The sequence below is a fragment of the Homalodisca vitripennis genome, chromosome 1 (assembly GCF_021130785.1).
Source record: "Homalodisca vitripennis isolate AUS2020 chromosome 1, UT_GWSS_2.1, whole genome shotgun sequence".
Lineage (NCBI taxonomy): Eukaryota > Metazoa > Arthropoda > Insecta > Hemiptera > Cicadellidae > Homalodisca > Homalodisca vitripennis.
Window position 1 is genome coordinate 54,853,918 of NC_060207.1, and position 20,864 is coordinate 54,874,781.

The 20,864-nt window shown below is 33.2% G+C and overlaps 1 protein-coding gene across 1 annotated transcript in view; it reads left to right on the forward strand.

Annotated features, from left to right (window-relative positions):
- The window catches only part of LOC124361578 (FK506-binding protein 2), a 46,267-nt gene extending 26,413 nt beyond the window's left edge, over window positions 1-19,854 (forward strand). The window contains exons 2-3 of the mRNA XM_046815622.1: window positions 15,737-15,900; window positions 18,665-19,854. Of these exons, the coding sequence (XP_046671578.1) occupies window positions 15,737-15,900; window positions 18,665-18,960 (460 nt within the window). The 3' untranslated portion in view covers window positions 18,961-19,854. The remainder of the gene's footprint in view (window positions 1-15,736; window positions 15,901-18,664) is intronic.
- Window positions 19,855-20,864: the final 1,010 nt, after the last annotated feature.

The following is a 20,864-nucleotide window of genomic DNA, read 5'->3' on the forward strand; positions in this document are numbered from 1 at the left end:
GGTTTTATCGATCAAGATGCATATTTACATTTAGTCTATTTTATATTTTTGGGCTTTACGTATTGAATGTTAATTAGTGGTGCCCAGGTTTTAGTGATCTGTAGTAACATACAATTTGTCAATTTAATCATTCAATAGTTTCAAACAATATTTGTCTTATGTTTACTGTATTAAACTATTTATTGGTTGCTTCTCCACGCTACAGTTTCTCCATTTCCAGGATTAGCGTACAGATCATCCTAAAATCCTTTCTGAATCCGCTTGGTGCAAATGTATAGTGGTACTCAGAATCGTTTTCAAGAAGAAACAATCTTCTCTTTACTCTCCTTAGAAACAACCCATTGACTGATATTTCAATTCTTAAATAAATCTATCGTTTTATTATACATCCTACAACTATTAATCTAAGTCGACTAAGAGCAGAACTTTAAAATAATTTTACAAAGAAATCAAATATATGAAATACTCTTTACTGAGTATATATTATTACGTGCGAGAGAAGTGTATTCTATGCATACAGATAAATATTACTATCTGAAATGTATATACACACTTCTAAAGATCTAAATGCTAGTAGAACATTAGCCATTATGTAGGTGACCATCTTATACTTATATCACAGCTAATCAATTAAATAAACAGTTGTTTGACCATAACCTTTTGGATAGAGCTCTTAAAATTGATATTTTCCAAATATCATGTGACAGGTTTAGTGAGTAAGATCAAAATTGCATATCGTTCCAACAATATGGATTTTTGAAATGAGGAAAATTTTGAAGAAAATTGGAGTAATCAAATGAAAGAATCGCTGTGTTGTTAGATCAAAATCAACATTACACATCGATCAGAACTACAGATATAAGAAGTTAAAACATCTAAAGTAAGAGATATTCATAAAAAAGTATAGAAGTAAATGGTGTTCATTTTAACTTGAACTTATGCTTTGTGACATACTTGTGCATGAATACCTTTCATGTAATATAAAGACGATCGACCAGATAGGACGCCTGAACAGACTAAAAATAGTTATAAACAATTATATTGATAATACTTAAATTTTTCTAATTAATCAACAACCATACATTTCTGGAGTAAATATGATGGATAGATGATGTGATGACTATACTGACATTATATACGGAGAGAGGAAGGATGGTGAAGGGAATAAGGTGACTTGCATTTGCAGCAGATTAATTTACGGCAGCATTAAAAACAGCATTAAGTCAGTGCAAGTTTTCGAAGAATTTAGTTATCAATCTAAGTCTATAATGACTATCCTTGTCCCTTTGGTCCAAATGGCCAAAGTGTGGACATAGTGTAGTGGTGATAAACTAGTTGTGGAAACACATTAGTATAGGCTAAACCATACTCTATTACGTTATTATGTACTGAGGATGAAGTTATTAACGAAAAACAGAATATAGCATCTTTTTAGAAGGAAAACTGAGACTGTTAATGAATTTTTCTTCTTAAAGGAACAATTTGCTTAAAATCCCGGAGTGTATCTCCTATCAGAAAAGGAAGAAGTAATGTAGTTTGTTGTTTTAGAGCAACAATAACTGGTGAAAAACTCTGAAATTTTATACACATAATTTGCGGCCAGCCCTCACAATATTCAAGATGAGTATCAAAAGTTTAAAAACGGATCTGTACTAATGAATATAGTACGAGAAACATCTTTGCAGGCCTGGCCGTTTGGCTTTATTATTCGAAGTTTTGTTCGATAGAAGGCACGGGGCTTCCCAATTTGTGTTTAGGTTTTCATAAAAATTAATGAAGGCAAGAGAGTTTTCACTTCCATTGCAAGCTGCTGCTGAACCCTAACTGGGAGGACACAATAAGGAAAACCTTGTGAGTACCGGGTCACTCACAGGACATGAAGGCCTTGACGAGGACACGTCTGTGGGTCTGGCCCCGCCCCTCCACGTCACTCACTGACCGGTTGTTACGTTAGGTCTAAACGATGAGAAAAAGTGGACGATGAAATCACACCGATACCGCTCCGGGATCTGACGAGAGAGAAATCGGTCGATTGCGTGACACCGCCTTGAGGGCGTACAACGGGACATCGTCGCTCATTGGCTCCAACCACTCCTTTGTTAGTGTTTCAACTCCGATTTACCACGAAATAACGATTCCTGGGTAGAAAATGTCAACAGTTTTTCTTATCGTAATACAGTAACGTGCCTTATCATATTCACATGTGGTATCATTATTAGTGGAGCGTATATCATAAAATATTACGATTTCTCGCGTTCACTGTTGCTTTCTTTGTTCGTGTTTTATTTTTGTTTTACTGTTTTCGTACTTTACTATATAGCCTCGAGGTTTTTTAATTTTTATTAGCATGCACTTACTGTTGCCCCACATTTTGGAAAAAGTTTTAAATTACTACACTTTTTATTTATATTTTGCCAAAATTGCTTATATAACTTTGTTTATACTGCGTCTCTCTAGATCTAATGTTTGCCCTTTTAGCTATTAGAGTTACTCAAGATACAAACTTAGTCGTTTGTAGTACTAAGTAAAAATTTCAACAAACATCACCCAATTTCTGAATTTCGTCTACATGTATACCATTATTTGAATTTTAACATATCTAAGCTCAGTCGATTTCAAATGCACGTACATCCATATCTAAACTACTTTTACAGTTTTTACCAAACAGATATTTAAACTAAGAACATGGATATTTCTAAATTTGCTTTTCTTGTATTATTAAAAAAATTTCATCAAGCTTCAAAATAGTTTGTTTTACTTGGAGTGTCAATTATTTTTACATTTTAACATCATAAGAGAAAATTAACATAGGCCTACATAAGGTAGATTCCTGTAACAGCAGTATAAAGTCTATTTTCAAATATTAGCTTTATTTACATTTACAGTCTACAGTAATGTGTACAAATTACAATCATTTTAGAACTTTTTATGTTTGAAACGAAACAAAATTATCTGATGCAATAATACAAACATTATGAAAATGGGTTCGAACCATTTGATACTAATTAATTTAATATTGGGAAATTGAATGATCACATTGTTGTTTAAAATAGGCGTTTAAAATTAATAATTTTGAAGGGCAATGTTTCAGGGTTATTTGAATGTATCCAGTAACTTCACAACCAGAGAGCGAATAGAGAGCATCAACAACGCGAATGCCAGGTTCAAGTGCCGATACGGTATATAAACACGCTGTCTACCGTATCGCATCCGGATGTGAATCATTTGAAAACTAGCCCCGACTTCCGTAACCATTCGCTGTTAAAAACAAAAAGTCTCTTTATTTTTATAGTAATATTATATACGGAATCAAAAACTTACTAAATCTAAATTTATTAAGATAAAATAGAGAATTACATTAGTGAGATCGTTCCTGACAGGAAACTCTAAAACCAATGTTTATTTTATCAAATGATCTTGTGGCTAGATTGGATTCGCCTTTGCAATTGTCGAGCGAATTCCATTGTTAAAAACTCTTGCACAAAGAATACGAACCAAACATTAGATTTCGTTGAAAATGTCAACAGTTTTAAATCAATGCATCGCGTCGTTTGTAAGCCAAGATATATATATATGTAAATAAATATCTGTAATTGGGTATTATTTACAAATTACGGAACATTTGACAAATATGTGTTTGGCACTTCTTAAGCAATGTTATATTTCCTTGAGTTGTATATTTCAAACAGGTAACACCAAAACAAAAATAGCGTACGTATTAAGTGTTATTAAATTATTATTATTCAAGATCATAATCGCCCTGTTAATGCAACCATTATCACTTAATATAGTTATAATAATTTATATCTTTCCAGGTTCAGAAATACATAATAAAACTATTTTTACTGGCTAATATCACGTATTTTGTAATAATTGAAAACAAAATGTCCGAAGAACCTTTGGTTTCAGCCAATACCACCGAAAACATCAGCATAACCGCCCCAGTCACGACATTCGGGGGTTGATTTATTATTTAACGCTTTCCTTTCCCCACATCTGAACGCAGTTTCCTTCACAGAAAGAGATATGACCGAAGTGTTTCACGTCTGCAGAAGTTTGAGACCTGTAAACATAACTATGTTTTTTTATTGTTAATTGTCTAATAAATGTTGAATACCTGCAGCTAATTAAGAGTGGCATATTTGATTCTTAATTGACCTTTAATACCAAGATTTTAGGTACATCATAACACATAAAATACATTTGATACAGTTTAAATCTTCGTTAGTCTATCGTGTTTTGTTTTTCAATAAAGTAATTCAGAAACAAAAACAGAATGTAGCATTATAACAATGCTTGATGTACTGTACCTAACGGAAAGGTAACTTCAGCAGAATATCAAAACCGTTATTGTATTCCGATAAATATTCCATTAATGTTACATTATTCAGTGATAATGATGATATAAACAAACTAATCGCTAAAATTCAAAAGCATCCGACCTTCACAAAAGATGGAAATAAAAAACGGTTATTCTCGGACAATTGCCGAAAGAATGGTGGGTGTATTGATAACTGCACCTTTAGTACTTGAAATGTACAGTAACACGGTAGTCACGTGGGACCGCTACAATACAACAGCTGGTTACAATAGAGTCAACTGGGATTGGTCAATAACCTCTGCGTTGCGGTCGCTACATAACCTCAAATCACAACTCCAACGCCTCATTTAACCACTACAGGTTCTAATTAATTTATAATGTTGTTTCTATCATTTCAGCTTTTCTAATTAGTATTTAGGTACCGAAAGACAGTAGAGATTCATTATTACTGTATGTATGGTTAGTTATTTTTATCTACAAATATATTTAAATCTTTATATTTATGCACAACAATTTGTGCTTATCCTGAAATTATTTTATAAGATATTCAGATCGTCCTAAAAAGAACCACACCAAATCGCGAGCCGAAAGCCCAAACACTCAATTTATTGTTGTAACCTACGTTGGATTCACATTCGGTAGTAGGGGATTCAGCATTCGAAACCGACGTTTTAGGGTAATTAATTGCAACACAACTCTTCATTTCTCATGACTTGCAAAGATGTGATCTTTAGTAAGCTACATTAGTAATTGCAATTCAAATGAGTTAGTATTTATTTATGAATTAAAAACTAGTAAAATAGATTGTCAAATGGTATTGTAAATTGAGGTTCGAATAGTGCTGGACAGTTTTTAGCTATCCAAAGTTAACCTTTATTCTTAGCCTTGGTTCTTCTTCAGGTCATCTAGGATGATTCTGGTGAGGAACACTGAGATATTTTTGAGAAGATATTTTTTCCTACTCGAGCGGAGCACCCAGTAAACTGAATCTTGTTACACTCTCCACCGGGTTGGTGTTCCGAATCTCCCCCTTATTCTATTTTACAAAATCTTCGTAAAGACCAGTGGCCTATAAAGACAGGTAAAATGAGGCTTATAAAGGGATGGGCCTTACCTTAAAAAAGCCTGTCTATTATCAAGTACCGGTACCTTGCTATCTGTCGGTGGGATCTTTTGACTAGCATGTTGCGTATGGAACACCTTTTTCTGGCAAGGGAACCTTCTTGCAATTTCTTATCAGGAATATCGCCAAGCATTTAAATTGTCCGGCTGGATACTCCTTTGATAAGTTTAATTACGATATTGTAAGTCTTAATGATACAGATAAACCCTTAATAATTAGCGTGGAAGGAGACTTGTCTAGATGTAGCTGAGTGATTTATTTGGCAAAGGTTTCACTTGATGTTAGCTCATTAGCCTTCTGACTTACTTCGAACCCACTTTTCCCAGCACAGATTTTCACGTTTGTCGAGGCATTCGGCAGAGTTTCTATCCGGTGTTAGCACCCCACAAGTAGCCAACACTTGGCTTCTTGTCTAGTCCATCTAATCTAACATCAGGTGTAGAAAATGTATTTGATTATGTGCATAATTGTACAATCTTCACTGAAATATTGAAATAAACACAGCAATGTCCTTGTATGTATAGTGCAATTACACTGGCTACCTTTGTCGACAATTTGTCCTAACCGATGGGTTACGAATGATTCGCCGCTTGGGAATTCCGCCCAAGGCATTATTTCCTACCGCAAGCTATTACTATCTGAAACGTCACTTACTTATGATTGGATAACTGTTTTCGATTCGACGATTTGATACGTATAAAGCAAAGCCTGAATATGATGGTCCAGTCGCTCAGTGGTTTATACATCATCATAAAAAACCATTTTATAATTAGCTTGACAAATACATTTTTCTTGATATTTCAATGAAATTGGCGCTAATGTAAAGAATGCCCCACAAAAAGGTATACGGGTTTGGTTTACAATTGCTTGCTCTTTCCTCCACCTGTCGTTCCGAAAACCCACACAGTTTTTAATGAAGGTAACAAAATCCTGACGTGATAACTACAATCTATATATATAAAAATGAATGTTTGTATGTTTGTCCTTTATGGAATCGTGAACTATTGGACCGATCATGATGAAAATTTGTACGTATATGTATTTTTCCACGGAGAAGGTTTATAAGCTATGCCCATCCCTTTCCCGATTCAGGATTCCGCCCCACTGGTTACAGAAATACCCATAAGAAATGCATTGCAGCAAACATATGTTAACGTCTTTTCAAATTTTTAATCAGCTGTTCTTTGTAAACATATATTACACTTATAGTTTTAAAGCATAGAGTAAGCTTAAGAGAAACGACAAATTTTGTTTAAACTGTTTTTGCAATCACTGTTAAACATAGACTTTACTATCCAGATAATACAATTCAAATTTGACGTAAAAATTCACCTTTAACTGCAATATTTATTTAATATAAACCATGCTCATGCTTGATCAGAAGAGTAATGCAGATATCATAATTACTATCTTACGTTGGCTACAAATATAAAGAATGTTATAAAATCAACCTTAGTTGTTTTTTTTTGACAGAAGTATGGTTCTCAAAACTCCGTGTGTACATATTCTCTCGATCGAGACAACAAAGCAAGCTCAATCGTGGCATCGGAGATATAACTAATTTAATCTAAAATTTATTATAGTAAAAAAAAAATTTACTAAGTAATATAAGGACTTCGGTTCTTAAGATTTGCGTGCGAAGCCGTGGGTAACAGCTAGATAGAGGCAGGAATATGGTAAATACCTTCATAATACGCCCAAGAGGCTCACGATGGAACGACTATCAATTATCTCAGCAATGTTTAGAATGTGATAGAAAAAGAATAAGTGAATATAGTGTACTGTTTTCAACGGGAAATTGCGTGCGAAGCCGCGGGCAACTTTTGCAAAAAATTATTGAAATGCGCAGCAAAGCGCGCCGGGCCCGCTAGTTCTATATAAAAGACAACAGTTCCTATATAAAAAAGATGAAAACTGTAATAAAGATGATTAAAATAAACTATAGCACTTAGTGTGTTGTTATTAAAAATAAACATTCTGATAGGTCTACTGATTTAATTTGTTACTACCTAAGTTAAAAGTAAAAGCACTCTCAGTAACAAACTTCAGATCATGCCAAAAGTTACTTATACAATTTAGAAAATAAATTCGTAGGTGGCATAAAAAGTTTCTTTTCAATATCGAGTTTCGATATTCATTATTTTGAAGTCTAGGGGTATGTACTTGCTACTTTGAGTACCCCCATTAGAAAATGTCACAGTAAAACACGAGATGGATGTAGCCAATCCGATAATTTAGGTGCATTTTGTAAAAGGTGATTTTTTCGTAACAATTTCTGCTTTGAAGATTTAGGAACTTCCATTTCAAGTTCTAGTTTCTCAGTGGTGACGTCTTACCTGATAACCGAGCAACGAAATCCTAAAAGAAGCACTTAAAAGAATTAGACAATGTCTTATGTTATGTTTTATAGTAGTAATTGTTTATAGTGTTTATGAATTAAACTGATGTTAGATTTAAATACGTGCCTAACAATTATCTATAATACTCCAACACGGTAGGTTTTATAAGCATTTTTTTTTTGTATTTCCCGTCGTCTTTTTGTTCCACAAACATCAGAAAATGTTAATTTTTATAAATCATCTCTTGTACTCTGATTAAAAAACGTGCAGTGTCTCGAAATAATCTGTATAGGACTGAGGAAGTCAATAGAAAATTCACTGGTATTGATTTAACTTCGTGAGACACTCAGTATCATCACAAACGATTAGAGGTTTGTTTATCTGTGGTATCATGGAGTGTTCAGTTCTACTTGTTTAGTTTGCGTAATTTTTGTTTGTGCCTCACTCCCCCACACATTCTCTTATCTGGTCATGTATATTCTACACTAAGTTGTGAGCGTGGGTTTAGTGGTAGACTGATCATTCTCACATGGGCAGTGTCTTAGTTATCAATCTTGTAGTCCATTATACGAGAACACCATTGATTGAGGTTATGACTATGATGTACGTGTAGAGAGAATAGTAGTCAATTGTGCATGTGCAGTGAGTGTACTGACAATACGGTACCGGTACAGTCTGGACCGCAAATTGACTCACGTAGTAAATTGCACCCATCGCATCCATAAATGCAGCTGCTTCCGGATCAAATGGTGTTAATATTTCATATATTATAGATTCCGTCTCATATTGGGACAAAATACAAGTACAAAATATTGGTTTAAGAGTATATAATATTTAAAAATATTTCAAGTGTATTGAAATGCACAGAACAATCTCACAATATTGTTACTGCTGAAGCATGTTGGTAACTATTGTAAGTTTAAATTAACATTTTCCAAGTTTTTTTTGTTTGTTTTTAGTTACTTTAATACAAAAACGTTATGCGAAAATATTAATAAAAGACTAATTAATCTTATTTCAGCTTAGCCTATCACCAAGCACCGCTTTATGTTGTTTAGTTCCCAAAACTATGCTTTTACTTATTTCTGACATGATTTCGCAAGAACTGCTAGAGCTATGGTGACCAAACTTTATCCACAATTCTATTTACCGTGAAAGATATACGGTATATTATAAATATTACCGTAAATTAATGCTAATGTTATAGTTCTATATGTTTAGTAAACATTAAAATAATAAAAATGTTGCAACCAAATGTTACCTATAACATGTTTACTGTAAAAAATTCTAAGGTCCTCGTTATACCCTAAAGTCTGTCAATCCAATCGAGTACGTACGCTAGGACTATAGGCTACAAAACATAAATATAATTCTGATTATTGGTCCTAGTTACTATCCTCAATAATACATTGAGAAATTGATTGTCTTTACTTCTGCATTTCATCTTTTCTGTACTCGCGCATTTTCCTTTTTAAAATACTTTACCCCTGCTACTTCTTGAGATTACTAAAATTGAAATCGAACTACACCTTTCAAACTTTTGACGACTCGTTTTTGTTTTAATTTACAGTATGTACATATTTTGATAGTTTCGTGAATTCCGTGAATCAGTAGTTTAACTTCTGTCAGAAGTTTCCATTATTAAAAACCGCTTTCAAGAAATAATAAGGAACAATATTGTATCAGTCGTTAAAGCCTCTGTGTGAAGATGAAATAGAGTGCATAACTAACCATGCCCTCATCGTAAGCTCGGTAATTCAATAGTTAATCCGTCGACAAGGCAAGGGGTCATAAAGCAACAGTTCTCGGTATCAGCCCCAGCTGATCGATCGTCTACCCGCTAACGGATACAGTGCCCCCGATCGTGATGTCGAGTTTGCGAGGGAAGACAAGTATTACATTCCTGGCAGTCTTTACCGCTGTTGCCAACGCGTGAACTGCACGTCGCGTCGTGTCTCGCCGGGTCGTGCGACTAATATTCCTCCTACACTCGTACACTGTATCATGTACCTTATATATATACCTATTTTATTTTACCTATATACCTATTTCTAAACTATTCGAAAAATATTAAGTGTTCACAACAGAGGAAGCCACCTTTCATTTTCAGTTTACTCTATTCATTTCCGACATTGTTATATAATACTTGTTTCAAAAATAGTTTACATCCGGGTTGCAGCGTATTATATGAATTAATTACACAGCTTCTCGCCCAGAAGGCAAAATGTTGTTATCTCATTACATATACACATTCAAGCCTTATACCCCTATATACATTTCGTAAGCCTGATGTCAAATGTTAAAAGGACAATAACTTTGTTGTTAAGAGTGGAGTAATTTTTGTAGTAGATTGAACGTATCAAAAGTGGTCAATTATCGAGATAAAATGACATTGAGCTTTGTTTCGAAGAGGCTACCTAACAACACCTTAATGTTGCACATTAAAATATATTATAAACAAGTAGTTAGTTTTGGGATTGGTTGCAGAAGAGAAACAATATTGTTCATGCTCCTTACCAAATGTAGCGAGTTGTGGAGTTATCTATTTGGCGTAATGTGGCAGTATTGTTGTTTTGGAATAGTGTAAAACACCAGCCTGGAACAGCTTGTAATATTTACTTCAGGCTGAGAATAGGTTATTATATTTTCCTGAACTGAGATTCGAGGCAACGACTCCATAATTTCAGAAAATGGCAAAGATAAGTTGATAATGCCAATTTACAGTACAAACAAAAGGCCTATTTGTAATTACAGCTTATTGTAACAGACCCTGCCGAGAGCTATTGCATGCAGTCTACGTGGATTAAGGTGGAGTGAGTAACGCCCCGTCACAAGTGCTTTATTTATATCTTATCAGCTGCTCTGTTGTTATCTTAACTGCCTTCCAGAGTGCTCGTCCGGTCCTATACTTTCCACCTCCCACAGGCTGATGCAGGTTAACCAACATAACATTTTTGTCCGATTATCTGTGACATTCTGTAGTGCTCAGCTGTGGAAAACAAATCACAGCTGTAAAGTGTCCAAGATTAAGACATATATTAATATTCTTTATGTAAAAAATAAACTTCATTCAGGGTTTCATTCTATTCCCAATGTATGTATATTGTACTGTATAAAGTAATGTATGGTTAATACTTTGTTAATGATTTATTTATAGTATAAATCATTACACAGAGTTTCCGAAAAGGTTGCCCCTATAACATATGTAAATAATCTGTTGATATCTAATTTTACATATAAATTACATTACATAAACAAATCCCATTTGTTATTAAATCATAGTTAAGTTACAGATTTCAACATTGTACACAATATCTCTGTAAGTCTCAACTAGGAGATACTACGACTAGTTTTTGGGTGTTTTTTTATATATCAGAGACACTACCTTAAAATACTCTTACGGATAAAAAAAAGAATTATTTTATTTCACGACGAAGGAATTTTTTTATGTTTTTCAAGTAGTCATTTTGTACTATTTGTAAATAGGCACATAAGGAAACGGGTGAAGAACGATTTTAATAGTGTACAGTATGTACGTAAATTAATATAAATGGAAATAGGACCATTATAATTCTTTTTTTTTAATTGAGGAAAATAATTGTATTATATTATATTAATGAAATATGATTGAAAGACTTTGTAACAATAATAAACAGCATGTGACTCCTTAAAGCCACTAGTAGTATATACTCTAAACGTAACATCTTTATCCGATTTTCTGGGACCTGGTTAAAAGATGGCCCAAATTACTTATCCTAAAGGACTTTTAATTATTATATATATTTGTTTTAATTAACCCAACTGCAAACCGATAAACCATTTCAATTGTTTCCTCCTTCCAACCCACCTAACTACCAATTGGAAAACCCAACGAGAGTACATCTGACTCACATGCTGCAGTGAGGCGGTGCTACTAATGTCTACTAGATATGAAGTGTCTACTGGAGATAGCCTTACGATAGCCTTGACAGATCACAGATAACACAAATGAGAAAAAGCATAATTGTGTAATTTTAAAATTATTTGAAAACGGCGAGGCGACAGAGGTCATTGTGAAAAGCCTATGTCACGCAGAAAAAAATAATTACTTTTATTTTAGTTGTTAACCACTTCCACAATGTTAAAATCACTTCTTTTTTATACAGATTTGTATTACTGCATTTCTTAAACACATTCCTGAATTGTAACGTCAATCAGGTGGGAATTTCAGAAAGAAAAGTGACAGTTGAAGTGTAGAAAGACATGTAGATGAGGGTCATGATGTTGTCGTTTTAAAGGCTATTTGCGCAAGACGTTAGCTCTCAAACAGAATAAAAGAAAGACTCACTTTGCAGGGAAAGAGCCCAAGGAGCCCTTAAATGTGGAAAGGAACTTTAAATAATATAGCAGCCCGTAACTTGCCTTCCCAGCCGTTGAGACTGTACCAAGGGACTTACATCCGAGTCAGCTTTCTCCTTGTTAAAACTAGTTTGTAATCTTAAAGTCGTTGTTTCAACTGGCATTTAAAGAAACAGTGGATAGGTGATGGTAAATATTATATCACGATTTTCATTTTACAGCTCAATAGTAAATGGCTCTAAAATTTAATTTTGTATTGAACAATACGCTGGCTTCTGTGATTTTAGATGTGGGTAATGATTTGTCATTGGTGATAATAATAATAAGAAAAGCATGTTTATAAATATGTAATGTAAAATTAATTCTAATTTTAAAATATAACTTACAAGTTACCGTACTAATTCTGTTGACAAAGTAGGATTACCTAAAACTGTTATAACTTGCAGTTGTGTTATTTTTTTGTGTTAGAATCAGTTGTGAATTTCTTTATATATTCTGATAAAACTCCAAATTTAAAATTTACAACTGGTACGTACTATTGCATTACATATAAATTCCGTATTAAGAAACATAATTTCCATATTAAGATACGATCATTTATCTTTAGTCATATAAACCTTTCCTTTTCATTCCCTTTATACATCTAAATTTAACCTAAAAGTTCATGAATAAAACTGTAACGATGAAAAACAAAATTTACATTGTCTTAAATATATGCTTGTTACTCTATATGTATGTGTGTTTTTTATGTAGATTTTGTATACAAAATCGGCCTATTGCAATCGGTGTTCTCATTGTAACATTTACGGACAATCTCTACATAACTTCACCGGACTTGATCCCCAGAGCACACACATATACAAAGTTAAAAATATTACTTGTAAAAAACAAAAATAGTAAAGATATTCTCAATGAAACGTTGTAAAGATTAAAGAGAACTGCTAAAATTCTATCTGAATTTCTAATCTACCGACAACTGTAGTAGCTTATTACTAATTGGCTGAAAATCAGCTGATATTATGGTAGTTAGTGGATTTATAATAACTACCGGAGCACCTCAATGTGCATTATAGAAGTCGGCTGTTTTAAACTAATAAAAATAGTTTCATAAGATGTAGCCTAACATTAGACATTTATGAGCTAGGTGGTGTGGTGTGTAGTAGGACGCATTCCATATTCACAAGAAGCAGATGTACAGTGTAGCAGCTTTCTGTAGATACGAGATAAGTTTAAATAATATAGAGGAGTGTACACCACCACTAAGACATGCGAATAAGGTGATAAGTTTTTTGTTCTCTTAGGACAAGAAGCTTATAAATTGAACCTAGTCCTATAAGGACCTTTGCGCTGCTACCGGTGTGACAGGATATTCTGCATGGGTAAGGTTGGTGGTAGGGGCCACCTTTTATCGAGATCCATGAGGAAGAATTTTGGGCACTAATCTCAAGTCATGTTTCCTCGAAAGAAGGGGAAGCCAGCCCTGAACCAGCCTCCTCAGTCAAAACAGGCAGGAGGTGGCACACCCTTGTGTTCAGGCTAGCAAGAACCTCTGACACTTAGAGAACGAACCCCACCAACTCCAACCTATCGGATTACCCTTGCATCCCAAAATCTCGACATTTGCGTATATGCCGCTCCTGGACATCCATAAGGTTGCCCAGATTTAAGTGACACATAGGTTTTTGCTGTACCCAGTTGTAGGTTCAACTGGAAGGTATACACAAGCCAGAAATTATCCCTGCAGGGTAAGCTGATAAGTTGGTCAGTGAATGTTATAACCAAACACCTGATATTACGTTTACTGAGAATATCTGTCCGAGCGACAATATGTTTTAGTAATCAACTGTTTTATACTAAACAAAATTACTCTCAAGTCAGCAGGCCAGAGCCCTATAGTCAAATGTTTTTTTAAGTCTACAAAAGGCCAGTAAGTAATAAAAAAACTGTTCAATTACTTACTCGTATTGTAATCACTCACTTGTTACATGTTAGTTGTAGTCAAAACATTGAAGACAATAAAAATAAAGATACATTTTTACCTAGTCAACTAGTGATCCAAATTATTTTTAAGACAGTCTTTTACTTCTGAAATAATAAATATCATAGGAATCTGTCAAGATATTGCATGTTAAATCTAATATTATAAAGGTTTAGAGAGAAACTGAACTCCAGTAGCAATAAAACAATGTCAGACACAAATTCAAAGATTGTTATTGGTGAACAATTCAAGGAATTTCACCTCTGCAGATTCCAGCATACAATTCCAGTCGCCCTTCCACCTTTTAACTTATTATTAAAATTATCTTAAGTTTTATCACAGGAGAAAATGAAAAATAATGTGGTTTGTAAGCGGATAAATTGGTTTGCAAGTTGATTAGATTAAAATAATTAGTCGACATTTTTTGTGTTTATATGAACTAGAAGAACTGATACATTTTTATATTTCATTCAAGGAAAGAATATTCAATGAAAGCGAAATATTATCACTCTTGAAAATGTATCTTTCTTAATAATTTACGCTCCGTTATTAGCCGCTATAAATTTTAACTGTACAAATAACCTCCATAACAATAATGTTACCCGTTAAAATTCCTCAGTGTCAAAATTAAAAGCCAACACAATTAGGATGTATTATAGTAATCGTTATAAGATCATCTAAAATACGTACTCCATACATAAATTAAAATATTATATTTAATTATTTGAATTTTTCTTCACTATAAATAAGGAAAGCTGGATTATAAAATGAGTATCTACTATTGGTACAAGTATTATATTGATAATTTTAAGTAAAATTATTTTGTAAATGTTGGAGTTTTATTGTAATGTTTGACAGAATATATTAAATTAGGAGCCCACATCCAATTTGCACTGTATAGTTTGTCCGCTATATCAAGAGCCCCAGAGGATTACAATGCGTATTTACACCCGAACGCGCACACATCGTCACGCGCAGCCCGGCCTCCTGACATCACTGACTCACTCACCTGAGTGTAGATGACTCACATAGTTGGCCTGTCTACTTGTATCATAAAATATAATCCAAACACGAAATATGATGATATTCCTGAATTATCTTAAAAACAAAGACTATTAAGATTATAAATACTCTTAATATACGCCAGGAGTGCCATAGGCATTTTGTATTTGGACTCTATTATCATGAAATAAAATGCAGAATTTAAATATTAAAGGAATATTTACTTGACATAAAAATGTAAAAATTACCAGTTTTGCAGACAAAGCCTAGTATGTGCGTTATCGAAGCAGAAGTGGCGGCTGGTAGGCCGGGCTGCGCGTGTGGCGGTGTGTACGCGTCAGGGCGCGAGGGTCGCTAAATCCTCAGAGCTCCTGCAATATACAAATACAACCAAATAGTTTGTGAAATCGAGGAATTTCCTCTCAAAAAGAAATTTATCGTCAGAAATTTTGACACCGAATTAAAAACTAGCGTGCGTGATTTTTTTTTTCTTAAGGGAAGTAGATTTCACAAAAACCTATGGTATGTCCTTATACAATACAAATCAGTTCTAGTCTTCTAAATTATATATGTACTATAATATACATGAATATAACCTGGTGGATATTTACTGATTGTTCGATGTGATGTTGCAGCCAGGACAGGGAACAGCCCTTCACGTTCCAGCTTGGGGTGGGCCAGGTGATCAAGGGTTGGGACCAAGGCCTACTGGATATGTGCGTAGGTGAGAAGCGCAAACTGACCATCCCTCCAGAGCTGGCATACGGCGACCGTGGAGCTGGCAGTGTTATACCAGGAGGTAAGCAACAGTTCAGCCATTCCTAAAGTTTCAGACATTATTCAGAGTGAGTTTGAAGAATAGACGATATAGTCTTGTTCAGTCTCTTTACCAAAAGTTCAAGATTGAATAGCCTTGGTTTGTTCTTGACTGGATTATAAATGGCTGATAATTAGTTATCTGGAGATTCAAAACAACCTACTGAATTAATTTCTCTTTGTTTTAATTATCTAGTCCATTAACTTTAACTCTCTTTTTATTTTCTCTGTAACCAGAATAACATTTTTATCAGCTTTATTAATGTAATATTGTACTGACTTTTCCTCCTTCTTGTATACTGAACATTTTTATTTGATCCGAAGTAGTTTTGTTACCAGTATTATTCAATATCTGCTTAACAACTTAGCAAGCATGAAATTCGATACTAAAATCCTATAATATGCAGTGACAATAGATTCCAACTGATCCACAAAAGTTTTGATAGTACCCTAGCTATGGTGAGAAGGGTTTAATTCCTACTTTAAATTCTTGTAATTCCTTATGGAGTGATGATAAAAATATTGTACTTTATGGTCTTGAAAAAAAATTTTGGACTTTAAAGTGAACATAAAATATTTTCCCAACGAAAAATCGATTGCACCGCCTTCTATGAATATAGCGTAATCTAAGAAATATAAATTAGGCACTGCAACTAAAAATTTAAATTAGAGATAAATAACTACGGTAAAGCTGTGTCAGAGTATGTAATTCTAATGAATTCACTGCTAAGAGAACTGCAAGTCTGTGGGTCACAGTGACCAACTAGAAGAACCACTAGCGGACACTAGGTTAGATCTGTGGTTCAAGGCCAACAACAATGATTATTGTGATTGCTTTTCTGTGATGTCAACAATTATACTCAGAATAATCTCGAGGTTTTACATTTACCAGTAGAAAGATTAACATTGTCAGCATTCTCATAATACTAATTAATATTCCATATGATCACCAAATGTTGCCTATTATAGTAAGGGTAAATACACTACAGGCTAACACAAAGTCTAAACTAGTTTGCCACAATTAACACAAACCGTTATGGAAACAAATAATTTCAAGAAAACAACAGCCAGTAATTTACTTAGTAATGTGGCATTTTGCAGACTTCTAAAGTTGCAAAAAGTTTACTTTAAAATGCAAACCTTAAATATGTAGTTAAAAGACTCATGAGCAATAGAATAATACAAATTCAAGATATCAGAAAAGAAAACCCAGTTAAAACAACAAACTTTGGTAGATACAGACGACAAAAGTAAAATTTATCAAAAACGTTGTAACACAAAGTAACAGAAGAAGGGAATAAATTAATTATAAAAACAGGCAGAATGTACAAAAAAGGTGAAAACTATGTAAAAATAAATCAGAGAAGATTATATAAATACAATTGAACCAGTGACTTTGAATGAAGATCATGCATTGAGTCAGTTTTAGTTTTTAATTTAGTATTAAGAGCACAGAATAAAAAATTAATATATTAATAATGCACAAGTTTGAATTACACTTTGTAATAAATCAAACATTATTTTTATAATTAAAAATAAATTTGTAAATCTGTTACTAAGCGCTATAGCCGAGGAAAGTTTAGATTAAGAGAAAATTAGGAAACGTGTTGAAATTCACTAAATAGGCAGAAACATTTGTTTACATTTAAATTATAGAAAACATTAAATAATTATACAGTGCTTAGTCAGTAGTGTAATGCAGATTACTAACTAAATTTTATTTTTTATTGCACCAGGGAAAAGTACACCATCGAATGCATTGCAAATACTATTTTTTTAAAGCTGTTATAAAATCCACCTTAATGAACAAATGTGAGAATGTTCGCACATAAGATAATAGAAACTGGTTGGCTCTCTAGACATTGCATGTTGCATTTTTACTGTAGGTTGAGGAAAACATAGGGACACACATTTCTCTTCTTGTAATGGAAACAGAACACAAGCGATGGAAGTAGATGTTTTTTTTATCAAAGTACAAATTAGTCTATTTAGGCTTATCATGCACATACCGTCTTGATCGGGGGAAAAAATGAAAATTAATGATGGCACCAGAAATATAAAAAACCGGAAATAGAAACTTTTTATTCTAAGTTGAATTCCAAAACCCACATATGTATTTATTTTCTTGGTCAGTGCAACAACGTAAACTCAACCTTGGAACCGTAAATAAAGAAAACCGGTAGTGAACAACAAAACGTCAAATAGAACCAGCCAAAACTGTATTTAAACTTCTAATCTCTTAACCATGGATACGGAAATAGCATGCATCTTATGTCTACTTCTGTTTAAAAAATATCATAGGTCATCATATTGCATCATAAATGCTTTCAGTAAGTAGGCTACGACCTTCAATTTTGATAATTGCGTGTGAAGACACGGGTAAACAGCTAGTTGTACAATTAATGAATTGAATTGAATCTAAGAGATGTTGGTATTACAACAATATACTTTCCTTCAATTTCTAATGATTGCCATAAGTATGTATTTGTTGCATTCTACTGTTCTCCATTCATATGTAAAATACTAATTTTGTGCACGTACTATATACAAATTTGTTCTGTCCCAGTAATAAATTTAAATACCAATACATGTTCCTTTTATGTACTAGTATTTTAGTACATTTACTACTTTTATTATAGTCTATAATATTCTTTTTGTATTTGTTTTATTTTATTGATGATTATTACATTTTTAATTTCATTACGTTTATTGATCCATTCATTGATACAATATTGAATGTATTCCAGGAGCGACACTGACATTCGAAGTGGAGCTGATCAACATTGGAGACTCAGCACCGACGACAAACGTGTTCAAAGAGATTGATGCTGACGAGAACAAGCAACTGTCGCGAGAGGAGGTGAGCGAGTACCTGAGAAAGCAGATGGTGGCAGCGGGCGAGAGTGAGGCCAGCGACGAAGTCAAACAGATGCTGGAGGACCACGACAAACTTGTTGAGGAGATCTTCCAACACGAGGATAAAGATAAGAATGGGTTCATCTCACACGAAGAGTTCTCCGGTCCCAAGCACGATGAGTTGTGAGCCACTGCCGAAGAGTCCTTAGCTCAAAACCTGTTAATATTGTACATATCAACTACAACGAACAGGAGCAAACTTCCTATCTTGTAGCGTGATCATTGACTTTTATTTCAACTGCATATATTTTATCTATTTTTTACTAAAGTTGTTGAAGGAAGTAGCTTCAAATATTTATACCACGTTTTGTTTCAAAAGTAGCAATATAAATTTGATACAATTCTACTTGTGTTTTTGTTTTATAAATTATAAATTTGAAAATATTATTTATGTTATGTCAGATATCTATTTGAATCCTGTGTGATAGTAATTTTTTACATAAATATAACTATTGTAATACATAACTAATGGAATATACTATTACATTTGAATGTGCTTTTAATTAAAAACCTATAAAAATTTAACAACCATATCGAACAAAGTGTAATGCAAATAATTAATTTTTTTCGTTAAAGTTTGTAAAAGTTTACATTAATTTTTGCAATCTAGTGTCATTTATAATTTATAGTACAAGTTTCGTGAAACACATATGTGCTAACGATTCAAGTATAATATCAAACTGTTACATTAATATACGGGTACTAAACTTTATATACGCATTTACAAAGTATTCCGAAAATAATAAGTAAATATTCAACTAAGAGTTATGTAGCTGTGTTTTTAAAACACAATCTAAAGAAGATTGTTACTACTGTATCTAAAATGAAGAACTTCATTCCTGTTTTGTATGTAAAGTTTCAACTTAAGACTGTTTTGCTATATTTAAATAATTTTATACAGTGTAAAAATGTACTTTAGATGTAGCTTGTGATAAGTGTATAATAAGAGGATTGTGTTGTTAAACATGGTTACTGGTTTAATAGATTTTGTTACTAAAACTCCTTTCAAAGGCTCAAACCACTCAGTGTACTTTATTCATCCTTTCCAGTGCTTAAGTTAAGTGCTTCTGCCTTTGTACATTGAAACGTAATATATTGCGTTGTAAAATGAATAGTACATTGTTGGGTACTAGAAGATATGTTGCGTTGGTAAGTGATTTGAATTTGTAAATATAACAACATTATTGACAAAGATAATATCTACCACAAGAAGTAAAAATGAAGTGTGTGTGTGTTCATTGCATATTTAACTCTTGGGGACTATACTAAAATAAGAAAAATAAGTAAGAGTTTTCAAACACAACTGTCCAAAGTCCCCAAGTATCATGTGCATTCCTAGAATTAAAACTAGGGGTAGCAAAACATAATCGCTCAGGTTGTAGCATTTTGAAATGGAAAAGATAAATGAAACTAAAATTTTAATAAAACTAAGAAACACCCAATCTAAGAAAACTAGAGGTCTCTAATCCTACTCTCTCAAATTTGGTAACCAATTAAATTTGAATTGTTTTATACAACCCCTACAGTTTAAGTTACATTTAAAGTTATTATAATATAATAAGTTATATGATAAGGCGCATCAATCATTCACTCACTAGTTATTTTGAGAACTTGCGTCATAAAATCATAAAGCAAGTTTTACAAGAATCCACAACCATGATTAACATAGCATTCATTAGGTTTTCCAAAGCTCATTAGGAAGTCCTGGGAATACCAATAGCTGGTTTTGCTATGTCATCTCTTATTGGTTACCAGTTAGTATATAAGACTCATTCAGTCCAGGTACTAGTGGACATGTGTGAATAAGTTCAGTGTTATAGATGTTTTTTTTCAAAATATTTTTGGTCAAGAGCAATTGAAACAAAAAACATAAAAGATGTTTCATATGTGTTTTAGGATATAATGAAAGATGTAATAAATGTCAAATATAAAGCTCCTAATCTTTTACATACAGACAAATGGTTTAAAGTTGAAAATACAGAACTGAATAAAGTATTGAGAAAATACAACATACAAATTTATAACACTTAA